A 14,118-nucleotide genomic window follows, 5' to 3' on the forward strand; every position below is an offset into this window, starting at 1 on the left:
GGTTATGGGTTAGGTTTAGGGTTAGGATTAGGGTTAGGGTTAGGGTTATAGGGTTAGGGTTTAGGGTTATGATTATTGTTAGGGTTATGATTAGGGTTAGGGTTAGGATTAGGGTAAGGGTTATGATTAGGGTTAATTAACCAGAACAAGACCCAATTCAAGTAACAGAACCAGAACCAACTCAAGCAAACAGAACCAGAACAAAACTCAAGCAAACAGAGCCAGAACCAAACTCAAGCAAACAGAACCAGAACCAAACTCAAGCAAACAGAACCAGAACCAAACTCAAGCAAACAGAACCAGGCCCAACTCAAGCCAACAGAACCAGAACCAACTCAAGCAAACATATTAATGTCCTCAGTGCAGGTTGATATTGAGAAAAATCAGATGCCTCAGCTTGAACGGTCTGATCTGATTTCTCCTCTCAGTGAGTATTTGCCCGGTCTTCGAGAAGACTCTCTCAGAAGGAACAGATGTAGCCATGATACACAGCCTCCCCTCCATCACCTGAATCCTATATCCTCACATGTGATTGGCCGCATGGCCGCCATGCTGACCAATCAAAACAAAGTTTTTGATCATGACATCACTACCCTGCTGAGAGTCTCCTCAATGTGGGTGGAGTTTGCCCACGGGAACAGAGAAGGTTCCCATCAAAAGTCATGCCAACACCTGCATCCTTGCACTTTACAGATGGGGTCAAGAGATTGGGAGAGGGTGTGTGTGTGTGTGCATGCGTGCATGTGCGTGTGTGTGTGTGTGTGTGTGTGTACGTGATTGGGGTGAAATATGTAACACAGTTGCAAAGAAACAATTAGTATTTGACACTTCTGACTCCTTTTAGTCTCCACTTTGACAGCCGGGTCAAATTGACCCACAAACAGTATCTATGCAATATAAACATGCAGGGGGTTGCAAATGTGTGAAAGGAACCATTTTATTTCATATGTTGATTACGCTAATTAAGGCAAGTAGAATAAGTTTCATACCAAAAAAACACTTTTAACAATTCTTTTTCTATTTTTGAACTTTGAAAAGGGTCAGTCTGACCCTGAACATAACAGGAGGGTTAATGAAGGAACTTACAGGAAGTTACAGTTTTTTAAAAGGAGCTCCTCAAATCACAGTATTCAGTAACTGTATGATACAAAATCCAGAGGTTGAGATTATTTTACATGAGAAGCAAATGTAATCTGAAACATGTTTGAGTGCATGCTCTCTTTCACCTGTTGTTGTGTCCTTTATCTGCCTTCAAAAGGCAAGTTCCTGCAGCACATAAAAGATCATGTTTGGAAGGAACCAGGAAGACAGGATGTGACTGTATCATGGTTCATCACTTAGCTGCTGCTTTCTCTCTGTTTTGGCAAACAAATGAAGAATATCTTCTCTACTCATGATGAAGTTCACATGTTCATTAATTAAAGATGCATTATAAACAGTCATGTAGAACGGTGGTATTGGTATGTTGTTGTATGTGTGTGTGTGTGTGTGTGTGTGTGTGTGTGTAGAATTGAATTCTCCAGTGGTGAAGTACATCCATGATGACAGAGCAACAGGAATGACTTCCTCACACATGAGACCATGTTGGAGCATGTCTCCCATGGAAGTATCACCTCACTGTCATCTACACACACACACACACACACACACACACACGCGCGCGCGCGCACACACACACACACACACACACACACACAAACACACACACATACACACATCCCTTCTATCATAAGTCTTCGTAGGTGAACAGTTTGTCTCACTGTGTATTCACAAAACTAAACACTTCCCAGCATTAGACGTCAACGTGTTTAAATATTTGGATTGAAGACGTGCAGCTGCATAAATATTACCAAACATCAGCACTTTTTAGGTTATGAAAAGTAGTTTAGAAACAACTGAACTTTTACAAAACCAAGTCATTTCTGTCCTTCAAACTCAGAGAAATAAAACTGTAATCAAGAATCGTTCTTCAGAGCAATGCCATAAGGATTCAGTTTTAGTTTCACAAGGAACCTTTCAGCAGGGGGTACTTCTATCCATCCATCCATCTATCCATTACCTTGACTGCTTATCCTGCTCAGGGTCACAGGGGGCTGGAGCCAATCCAAGCTGACTGCGGGCGGAAGGCAGGGTACACCCTGGACAGGTCACCAACCTATCACAGGGCAAACATGGAGAGACAGAAAACCAAACACACTCTCACCCACAGGCAATTTAGAGTGACCAATTAACCTGATGAGCATGTTTTTGGACTGTGGGAGGAAGCCAGGGGATACTTAAAAGACTAATTTCTGCAAAAAGTGTTAGAGGGGACCAAATAATAATATTTATTCTAATATTTAGTAACATTTAAGGTTCTACTGATAACTGGCAGTAAAGTAAAAAGTAGTAGACTCCCTGTCACTGTATGTGTGCAAGCAAACAGCTGACATTTTCACCCAGACTTTACCCTGACTTTCTGCTGGCAGCCCTTAAGTAAAGTACCTGCTATAGGTCGGGGTGAGAGAATGTAAGAACGCAGCACAAAACATTGGTTCATACGTTTTCTGTAAGCAGGTAGGGGCGATGACATTTGTACCAGGTGACTGGTGCAAACCCGGAAGAGTGAAATGTAGCAGGATGAATAAAAACATCTGAGGTTATAGAAGGGAAATCACTTTCAAAACGAGAAAAGCAAAGATGTTTGCACATCTGTCAGTTTACACGTAGCATTGATATAAATGCAACTGTCATTGTAGTGTAGGTCTCTGTTGCTTCTTCCTCCTGTGATCTCCTGTGAGATCAACGGCCAAATGTGAAGTAACTTTTCAGGGTATGATGCATCATTTTCTTTAGCATGGTGCATTTATTTTTGTGTGCAGATGTAATTTACGTGCATCTCTGCAAAGCAGAGCTGAAGATAAAAATTGACTTACTTTTAACTTAAGCTGTAATTGCACTTTTCTTGAACTTCCGTGTACCACACAACCCACACATCTCCCTCACTGTATCCCTCCTCCTCCTCTTCTCTGCATTCCTGCTGTGCACTGAACGTATACAACTATTCATGCTGAGAGCTCATCTTACTTCAGCAGGCAAGAGTCTAATAAGTGACCTGCTTTCCCTGTGGGAGGATATGCATCACTGTAACGTGCTCTCAAGCCACTTTGGACTTTTTATTACAAACTAAAAGATATCAAACAAAACAACTGCAAAGAAAACGTGCCTATTGGACATCATGTCACATAAAGTACTGCGGGGCCTCTTGTGAACATTTGCTGTGTGAATCCATGTCTCTGTAATTTCAGCTCTTGATTAGCAATCAATAAAACTTCTCATCTTAGCTGTTTTTGCAACCTCAACATTAAATCTGAGAATGAAACACATCTGGAGGTAATAGTTAGGAGGTCTTACTATTGAGCCTTGGTGTTGTTTCATAATGCAAAGGTTTAAAAAAGCATCACATAAGGTCATCAAGTGTCCTTAGTTCAATGTTTAGGGAAGTGTAACTTCTTCTTGTCACCTCTAGGGGGCGTATTAGCTGTGTAAAAGCAGAAGACTGTGTTACACCTTCAACTGTCAAAGTGGAGTCCGACAAACTGTAACCATGTGGAAGAACAGCTACACTTTTTTGACTTTTTTAACTTCAGTATAAATCAGATTGATCCACCCTGATGTGATTTGAGCATGCAGACTCCTCATCCAGTATCAAACATGCTGATCTTGCACCTCAAGGTCAGCATGATGTTATGGGATTGAACATTCCTTTCATTTCTTGTGCGCAGCAGGAAAAAGGTGACAAATGTTGAAGTTCAATCAGAGTATGAAACAAAGAACCTTGAGTACTTTGGGAGGATATTTAAGAAACATTTAAGCCGACTCATTTCTTAAAGTGAGGTAGTATCGCTGTTAGAGAGTCCTTATCTAAGATATCTTATTGACTCCTTATCTTTCCCTCGTGTTCACTCATTTGTACCACATTCGATCATAAAGAAAAAGAGCTGCAGGGAGGAAGAGGAGCTCCACAGAAAGGTTGCAGCTTTTATTAGAAAATTAGGTCAAACTGAGGATCCAGCTGGGGGCGGACTTCTCCTTTTACACTGCAGTTCAATAATTCAGTCCTGTACACACAACATTAATATGAGCTTTGATATCTGTAGTGTAAAGATCAAACACAGATCAGGCTCTGGTGTTCTCTCAGGAGCTCAGTCTGAGAACATATGTGTGTGACTCTTACGACTCACACTGGGGAGTCTGTCTCCTTTAGTCATGCAGTCATGTTGAGATTCCACGTCTGTTTACATGCAGCATGTGCTGAATCATGCAGGCTGTCAATCCAGGTGTGCCAACATGTGTAAGACTTGCTGCTGTAGCTCTGCGGGATCAAACTTGGCACTGGATCAGGGGTTCTTAGTCTTACCTGAACATAACTTCAAAACTTGAAGTTGTCTGATCCAGAAAAAAAACTGCATGAAATGTTTACATTTTGTTTAAAAAAGACACAGGAAGTTATTTGTGCATTTAATTTCTGCAGGCTCTATTTGTGTCTTTATCTAAGTGTGTGTTTAAACAAATAGTCACCAACTGCTAAAACACGCTATGTTAGAGATCATGTGAGTAGTTTTTATCTGGTTAAGAAACTGACTTAAATGAATATTGATGCCTTTTTATGACCTACAAGAGGAAACAAAACCATCAGCACAAAAATCCAATATTTCTTTAAAGTAATTTTAATCCCTGATTCCAGTGGCAGGGGGTAGTCAGTTGAAGTGATGAGTAATAACTTTTTAAAATTAAGCAGGGTTAGATGTCATAGTAGAAAAGTCTCACATTATCTGTGTTTTTTTTTCCCACTCTTGACTCAAAAAACAACAACACACTAATAACTGAATGATGTTTGTTTTTTGCTCTAACTATGTTTAGTAGTACTCCTTTCTATTGGTCCCCAAAATGATCATTCTCAGTCCATAATATTAAGACCTGTCTGGACTCAGTGTTATAGCCTGTAGGAGTTCAGTGTCTTTCAGTTTGCCTTAGTAACTTAATTTCTTTCAGCCTTTCTTATAGGCTAATAGGCACTTAGATCATGACATCATCAAGCTGACGAGACATTTCAAATCAAATCCTCAAATTATCAAAATGATAAAGCCTGGTTGGAGCAGATCTGTCTGGTTATATTACATAGCCTAACTTTTGATTGCTTGGTTAAAGTCACCATCAAGTGTAGGACTTCAGATGGAATAGACTCAGGTAACATGAGTATGAGGGCTTGATCATGCCTACGGCTAAGTTTTGTTCAGGGACCCTCTTGTGGGTTAATCTGGTCTTAAACACATGATTTTTTTAAGGCGCCCTGTAAGTCACAGATGCAAGATCTGTAAATGGATAGAAGCCATAAAATGGGTTTACATGCACTTATTCTAAGATACGATCAGGTTTTTGAAGTATCAGGGTTACATGTTGATCTTCATATCCTGGTGTTAGGAAGCTTAAACCCTGGGCCTGTTTTTTTCAGAGACTGCCTGGAGTGCTCCAAAAGAAACTAGGTTAGTTTGGCATAAAAACAACTCATCCAGGTTTCTGCCCGTCTTTGTTTGTACAGAACATAAAGAGAACCTGCTGTCAGGTTGAGTTAAAGTAAAAACAGGATGATATTTAAAACCTGGAAAGTAAGGAGCATGGAAACACACAGAGGTTCAGCTGAAAATAAAAGAATGATTTAACCCTCCTGTTATGTTCGTTTCTCTGGAACAGCAATAATGTTCCTGGGTTAATTTGACCCAGGGCACATTCAATTATCAAGAAGTGTCAGAACCCCGATAATCAAATTTTTAACTCCATTACTATCCATTTAAATCAATATTTAGTGCAATGGTGTTCTTTAATTCTCACATAGCATGGTTCAATGAGGATAACTCACTTGTTTTATATGAAAATTCATGTTAAAACTTTTTTAATGTACATTGGAAAGACTTCAATATATATACAATAGTTTTGATTTTTGTTTATTTTATTTCACATTTTTATTTATTTTTTATTTTTCATGAAGTGATGTTGATAAATTAACACGAGACTCCTCTTCTGTCACATGCTGCCCAGATTTTTATGCTGCATTTAGCTGGTTTGGAAGGCATATATTGCCTAAAATTGACTTTTAAAAGGGTCAATTTGACCCGCAACATAACAGGAGGGTCAAAGTGTATTTCTTACAACATAAATCTGTTCAGAAACTGTATTTATGAAGTTTTCCATGTCATCATTCTAGTGTAGAGGACGACTAAACGCTGTAAAAACATTGCAAATCCAGGTGTTACGCAACTTGTGATGATAAGAAAGCGTGGATTGAGTTGGATGGGTTTGTTCCTGGCTCTAACCTGCTCCGTATTGCTGGTCGGTTTGTGAAACATTCTTGCTGCCTGCTCTGACATGTGGGCGCGCTCACACTGTCACTCCAGTTGTGCGCTCGCTCTCTGGAGAGGATTTCAGTTGGGAAGTTTCTGTAAGTGAGTCAACACGGAGCAGGGAGGACGCCACCCAGCCCCGCCGCTGGATCTGAGGCTGGGACTCTCTCACTGAGGACGCGGGACACGAATACAACTACTATTCGACTTCTCTACTACAACTACAGTGGATTTATTTTCTAACCTTCACACACCGGGGATGATTGTTGTGGTTTTTACGCGGTTTTTTCCTCTCTTGGATTAACGCAGCGCAGGAGAAATGAAAGTGACGGTGTGTTTCGGGAGGACCCGGGTGGTCGTTCCGTGTGGAGATGGGAATTTAAAAGTGCAGGACCTCATCGAAAAAGCGGCCATGAGGTACAGGAAGGCGATCGCAAAGGTAAGCCAAGCTGTGCCACGGTGTGCTTTTTTTTGGTAACGTGTCGCTCCTCTGGAGCAGCTGCGCGCTGCCTGCACCTACACTGGCGCCTCAACATGGCGCTCCTCGCGGGCTGAGACAGGCTGAGAGAGTGGGCAGAGGAGAGCCAGGAGCTGCCTCGAGATCCGCAGCCGGTGGGGACCCCCAGGGGGGCCTCTGGTTGAGTGGGCTCAGTGGAAATGGAAGCGTTTCATTTTCAATCACAGAGATCCTGAAGAGTGATTCCTTTAAGCCGCAGTTATCTGTTTCTTTCACAAGTTTATAAAGTTGTGTGGCGTGTTCTCTGCGGTTGTGCATGATCAAAGTTCAGGACACACAAAAACTATCCCCATAAATATGATTTTTCTGCAGAAAATGCGCAATAATGCGTACAGATCATCCAGTTAGTGTGTGGAGCAATGAGGATAAACGAGGACAAATTAACCCCCACTGTGTGTCTGCATGTGTGTATGTAAATGTGTCTCTAGGAGTGCCAGCACAGCAGTTGAACAAGTCTCAGTTAAAGCACTTTTGCCACAAAACCAATCATATAAATGTATGTTCAGTCATAGAAAACTCCAACGTTCACATTACAAGTCCCAGGAAGACTTAAATTATTCCTGAGTTGTCAACTTCTGTGTAAGTTCACTGAGACAGGTAGAAGACAGGTTTTGAATCACAACTGAGTTCACTGGTTACATGTAAAAGTGGTAGGAAGTCCATTATAAGGCAATTTTTTTTTATTCTGAGGGGGGAACCCTGCTCTGAACTCATTGCACGTACGCAATTACACTCCCACCAAAAAGTTTTTAAGTTCATCCAAGTTCCATCTGTTAAATGACGGAACACATGACTGTGAAACCTCTGAGCCAAATGTAAACCAGGCCCGACCAGACCAGGACACAGATTGCTTTTCCCTTTGTGGTTTTCTAGTGGCTGCACTTTAAGGCCCATTAAATGACCAAGGAATGAATTAAAGTTTGGTGCTGTTGCCATGGTTAAAAAAAAAAAAGCACTTTCTCCTGTGTGCCAGTGGGTGGTTTTACCATTGGAGTCACGGCAATGCTGCTGCTTCTCTTCAAGGAATTTGGAATACCTCAATAAAGCCATATTTCTTTTTCTCTGACGCTTCTCTTGAACAGAGAAAAACCTTCAGGGAGCTGTAGACATGTTTGAGAAAGCTCTGGAGTGAGCTCATAGTGGTTGTAGATGCAAGTTGTATTCAACAAAGTAGGAGTTTCCTTCCTTCAGAGACGCAATACTACACTTTACCTGCACTCACAGCTCCACAGTGACACATGAAATTCTTTCAGCTTTCTGCAAAAGATGACTATTCTCAGTTGCACCTCAGTAGTAGTTTTTACCGCTGTAGATAAACACTGACGAAGTGGGTCAACATTAACACTCATTCTTGAAGAGCACTTCCTCCTTAAAGGCTAGATACACACTCACATGCCCACACTCATTCTCTCCTCTGTTTACCAGTCCTGGCTGGTTTTCCATGCTTCAGCAGAACAGAGGCGACTGGTCCATTGATCCCTGCAGTGGCTCTGTAAATGTAGAAGTGTGGCTTCCCCTGTAGAGAACTCCTGGCTCTGAATCAAAAGTAACTGCTGTATGACAGAATCGGCTGGGACCTTTGGACTGCAGGGAGATGTAATCACATGCAGGACACCTGAGTTTTATAACATTTCTTTCTGCAGCTGACAGCAACACTGTCATGCTGTAACCCCAAATACTACAGTGGAACATTTTTGCATCCATTATGTAACAGAAATCATGCATTATTTTTTAATTGCATGATTAAAACAGTGTTGTCATTAAAACTCAATAAATCATTACAGTTTAGTCTGGTAGTATTGAGTTTTGTGATTCTACATGGGTTCCCAAAACTAACTCAATAGTTAACATACAAAGATTTATTGTCTTTTGTTGATAATGTTACTTTTAGCTATGGGTGCTGGTGGCCCAAAGGTCTAAGCGCCCCACGTAGAGGCTACAGTCCTTGTCGCAGAGGTCACCGGTTCGACTCCCGGCTGGTCGACGATTTGCTGCCTGTCCTCCCCCACTCTCTACTCCACACCTTTCCTGTCTCTCTTCAGCTGTCCTATCATGTAAAGACAAAAATAATACAAAAAAATGTTACTTCTAGCTTGGACAGCAGGTCATTATTAGTTTGTGTGACACGCTGTGCTTATCGGATTAGAGGAGATGCACCATGCAAATAAACACACAACAAAGCAGCCAGTTTTCATTATAACTGTAAAGGTCTTCAAGGTGCTCCCTGTAGGTAGCCTCATCTAAGACTGCTTTACTTTGATTTCACTCTCAAGCATTTTGTACACTCTTATGCCTTGAAAACTATTGACCCTGACGTGATTTGAACACGCAACCTTCTGATCTGGAGTCAGACGCGCTACCGTTGCGCCACAAGGTCTGATTCCCTCAATAACCCAACTTCTATTTCTGTGTGTCCCTTATCTTCTATGACAGGATTTGAGTTTAGTTTCTGTGACTTTCTCCATCAGTTTGTGAACTTTGAGTGGATCATTTTTTGGTTTCTCCAAATTTGTTTGCTGCATGGAGTGAGAAGATCATATTTGGATGACAGTCCAGCCATTTGCTGTTACACCTCTACTCTTAATAATAATAATATAATCTTTATTTATAGATCATTTTTCAAAAACTATGTTACAAAGTGCTTTAAAATGCCTCTAAGGACATGTGCAAAATAAAGAGCATTTTAAAAGGCCATACAGTCAGTGCAAATGTCATAATCGAATCGTGTTAATCTTGTTAACACCTTGGTCGCCATCCTCTAAGGCAGCCCTTATCTTTCGATAAAAGGTAATGACCTAGACTTTGTGATAACTGTTGGAACCAAACCATGCCAGAACAAGTGCCAAAATCAGTGTTGATCCCTTTGTGTTAGGTGTGTGAATCTCTTATGTATTAGTCAGTCTGATCAGAATCTCAGGACATAGGTTTACCTCCTGATTCAGTGGCAGTTCATTAAATTATGGAATGGTTTTGTGTGATTAGATTTAATACAGTTTAATCAGATTCTATCTGATGTTCAAACCAGTAACTGATTTGGATTGATGAATCTTTGCATCCCTGCTTTGCACCTGTCAAAGTTATGTTGTCTTTTTTTAATGATTTGCACAGTATAAAGATCAACTGAGGATATAAGAAGCTCTGCACTTTCTTCTTGAGCTGAAACTTCTTTAACAGCTCAATCACGTCCACCTCTTTCCTTCCTCCTCTATACTTAAAGCCAATCTCGCCTCTGCCTGCACTCTGTCTGACTCACTTTTGATCTTCCTCTTAATTATACATGAAATATCTTCGGTTGGTTTGTTACAAATAAATCGCTGTGACAATTCATGCCTCTCGTTCCCATTGTTGCCTGATATATTAGTGATCTTTAAATTCAGACCGGCTCTCCTTGAAATCAGCTGAGCCCTGTCACACACAGTCACAAGCTGTTCTGATCTACCTGATCTTCCCTGGGGACTCTTGAGGGCTTTGTTACAGTCTCATTGGGACCAAGAAGCACACATCAATCACACACTCAAGCACCATTACCTCCAGAGTCAATCTGGCTTGCAGTATGCACAGTCATGAAGGATTAAGCTTCACATCCTGCCTTCCCGTTGCCAGGCCTGTTTTCTTTAGCACTTAGCCAGTCAAGTAATAGCTGAGTGTTCACCACACTTTAGACATGTCATGCAGAGGTTATTTTGTGGCTCTTCTGTTCTGTGGACGTGACTAGGATGTTCACTCATTATCCTACAATTTAGTTTCTGCCTTTAAAGACATTCTCTAGATTTATTTACTGGATTCACAGTTTCTCTCTAACTCTTTGAAAAGCCGCATTGCCAGATTCCTGTCTCCTACATTCCCAAACTTCTCAGGCTAAGAGCAGTTTTAAGCAGTAATCCCATAATTGCAGTTTTTCCCTTAAAATTCCCCAACTTCAGCCTTGCAGACATTTCACAGCCAAGTCAGGTTGTTAAAATACTGATATCTGTAGACAACAATGTCATTGAGCAAAACAAAGCACCATATTTCATCTGGGTATGATGAGAGTGTGTCGCCTGGTTCAAGGATGTCTGAAAGAAAGTCTGTGACAAACTGATTTATCTATCATAATAGCTCCAGATGCACACCACGTTAAGAGAAAAAAATAGCCACAGCTGTCTTATCGTAACAATGACTTGTAAAATAAAACATGTACAAACATTACTTTGAACTTAAGATGAGGTTTAACTCCTGGAATAATTAGATTGGGTATAATCAGTGATATAAATTGATACTTTTACGACTGTTGCTGGTGTTGAAACCACTTTAAAAAGCAGTACTACTATACTGATAGTTACAGTGTTCCAATTACTGTCAGAATGCCACTCATCTGTAATAGTATCATTCATCTCTTACATTCAAATTGGGTTATAATGCGTAAAAAGGTTAAATGAAGAATTATGCCACAAATAAATCATCAACATTTTGGCTTATATGCTCTAATTGCTGAGGAACGTCTGCTGATAATATATGAGACTAACAGCAAATTAGCTTGTTTGAGCTTAGAGACTGGAAGTAGGGGAAAACAACAGAAACTGTAGTTTTTCTCTTTGGATTTTGCATCGATTAAAAAAAATAATAATGCCATGTTGATTTATAAGCTGTAGAGATGCACTTGTAGCCAGGCTTGCTGTTTCTCTCCAAGCTCCATTATTTATATAAAAAGTTACATAGTTGGTTGAAGCTTCCTTTGTCCCGTTACAGTTTTCAGAAGCTGTAAAAAGTAAAACTGAAAGGTGGCTTCACAACTTTAAAATTGCAGTGTTCAAGCTCAGTTTTGTTCTGACCGTCCCTCTGTAAAAGACCAAGTCACTGATGCTTCTTTCACATATTTCCTGGAGCACTGTCCCTAAATGTTTTCCAAAGTTTCTTGACTTCACATGTCTCTCGCAGCAAGGTATCTGATGCTCCCCCTGACTTCTTGAATATATTTTACTAGAGTTTTGGCTGTAAGAAGCCTGTTTAAAGTTGGGATGAAATTTTAGGCGGTTTGCACACATGCAGCTCATTGTGAACTTTCGGAGAGTTTTTAGAGAATTATGCACGTGAATACGGCTTGAGAGACTTGTTCTGCTTTGGTTGAATATCTTCTAAGTTCTTCCTAACTGCTGTGGATGGTTTTGCTTTCGTTTTGACACTTCTTCTTTATATCAGTGTCAACAAGTACAGTAACCTCAGCTGTGACTCAAAGCTGCAAAACAATGAAAGGTTGAAATAGGTAGTAAATAATGTCTTGCTGGTAAAGTCTAGATTAAGCAACACGTTTATTGTAATTTAAATTAAAAGAACATGGCAGCATCATAGGGGAGTATAAACAACCAGACACTGCACTGTATATTCTGATTGGCACAAAATGAACACATTGACTTCAAACATATAACGCTGCCTCTTGTTGACCCTTCTCGTACCGCTCCCAGTCTCCTTAGCTCCTCTTCAATTCAAAGCAAATTGGCTGTTGAGTAACTTCTGTCTGATGAGATACAAAAACACTGTGGGAAAGCTGGTCCCTTTAGTTATGTCAGAGAACTAAAGGTAGACACTGTTCTGCTTCAGGGCAAAGTCAGACAAGTTAGCATCTGTTTGTGCATAATGTTTGAACTCCCAAATGGATGTTTATGTTGGAAAAGTGAGAAAAAAGGCAACCCGCAAAACATATGTTTGCTTCATGTTTTCAAAATGAAGCTACCAGCTGTTATTTAGAAAGACCTAGCTGCTTATTTTGCATCCAAACTACTGTTAACAGTTTAACCTCTAACCCCACCTGTCTGCTCTGGGAGTCATCAGCCTCTTCTAAAAGTACAACCTGTCCTTTCAAATCCTCAGGTAAGGAGCAAACAACCACTGCGGGCAACATGTATAGAAAAAACAGCACAAAGAGAAAGTAGGAAGTGGAACTGGAAGAGTTGTCAGTGCTCATTAGCTCAATACACTCAGCGTCTCTCTGCTTATATAACAGAGAGCTGCTGTATGTGAGCAGGAATATAACCGTAGTGGAAGATAATTGGAGGATTATTATGTGAGGGAATTGTACGAGGCTGAGCTGTGTAGGCCCTGTAGGCTGATGGGATGAGATGTGATAGATGGTAAGAGTAGATCGAGGGTTCAACTGTGGTCAAGCAGCAGAGATGTTTCAGAATTCATCCCAACCATGAGGAGAAACTCAACAACCTCTCTTCCTCTGTATTCCCCCTTTTCAGTTTCCTTCTCTCCTTTCTTTAACTTTGATGTTTTTTCTCCTTTCTGTTCTTGCTTTCTTTCTTTCTTCTCCAGCTGGTTGACTTGGGTGTCGTCTTCCAGCCGACTGAGCAGCTTCCTCACTTTCGTGCTAACTCCTTCCAGGGGAATTGTTGCCTGCAAGCCTTTGAGTAAAACATTGCACACCCGCTGCTCTAAAAGTCACGAGTTTAAATTTGCCCAAGCATCCAGAAAAGATGTTCAGCACCCCTGGCCTGCACTGCACTCCTTCATGTCTCTCTGCTGAAATCTGAGACTGAGATTTTCTTAATCTTTTCTTCTCATGCTTTTTTTTTTAAAGAGAAAAACCAACAGGTGTGTAATGCAATGTCATAAACCTGCAGAAAACAATAGAATGCACGGTAGGAAACAGACTGTACAGAGCAAAACAGCCTGTAATTCCACACTGCGCATTAAAACAACATGTTTGTTGTGGCACATCGTCGTGACAGTAAAGGGAGAAGAAGACTGGTAGTTAAATACCAGTGTACAGAACTACGTCAATGTAAGTATAGTTCAGTCAGTCTAGCAAAATATACAGTACAGGCTATATGAAGCTGCACAATGACATGCGGCTTGCTGCTCAAACCAAGCACACATGGTACTGGAAATGAGCATGAACAGTGAGGGTTAAATGATGCCTCTCAGTTTTATGGTGTTTGAAAGTTAACATCCATATAGGAGGATCCCTGCAGAGCATCCTTATCCAGGAACCCCCACCCCTTTGATTTAGTCCATTGGGGCAAACGCCAATATTTTGGAGCTTCCAATTTAGCCAGAGGATATCCAGAAGACTGATAAATGATATCTGGGCCAATGCTTTGAACTGTCCCACCAACCTTTGAACCACAGGCCTCATCTGACGACAGTGCCTCTGGGAATATGGCCAACTTTTGATGCTTCAGGTGTAGCCATTGGTGAGTGATAAAGGACCTCTGGCCATTACTTCCTTTTTACTTTGTG

At 40.8% G+C, this 14,118-nt stretch overlaps 1 protein-coding gene and 1 non-coding gene across 3 annotated transcripts in view; one reads left to right on the forward strand and one right to left on the reverse strand.

The window, feature by feature from the left end:
- The first annotated feature begins 6,483 nt into the window (after window positions 1-6,483).
- Window positions 6,484-14,118, forward strand: part of LOC117828608 (partitioning defective 3 homolog) — a 465,785-nt gene continuing 458,150 nt past the window's right edge. For both annotated transcript variants that reach the window (XM_034705788.1, XM_034705789.1), the window contains exon 1: window positions 6,484-6,819. In XM_034705788.1, coding sequence (XP_034561679.1) covers window positions 6,700-6,819 — 120 coding nt within the window. In that variant the 5' untranslated portion in view covers window positions 6,484-6,699. The remainder of the gene's footprint in view (window positions 6,820-14,118) is intronic.
- Window positions 9,203-9,274, reverse strand: trnaw-cca. The gene has a single exon. It is a non-coding gene; the product is annotated as a tRNA-Trp (tRNA).

Source organism: Notolabrus celidotus, chromosome 17 (genome assembly GCF_009762535.1).
Source record: "Notolabrus celidotus isolate fNotCel1 chromosome 17, fNotCel1.pri, whole genome shotgun sequence".
NCBI lineage: Eukaryota > Metazoa > Chordata > Actinopteri > Labriformes > Labridae > Notolabrus > Notolabrus celidotus.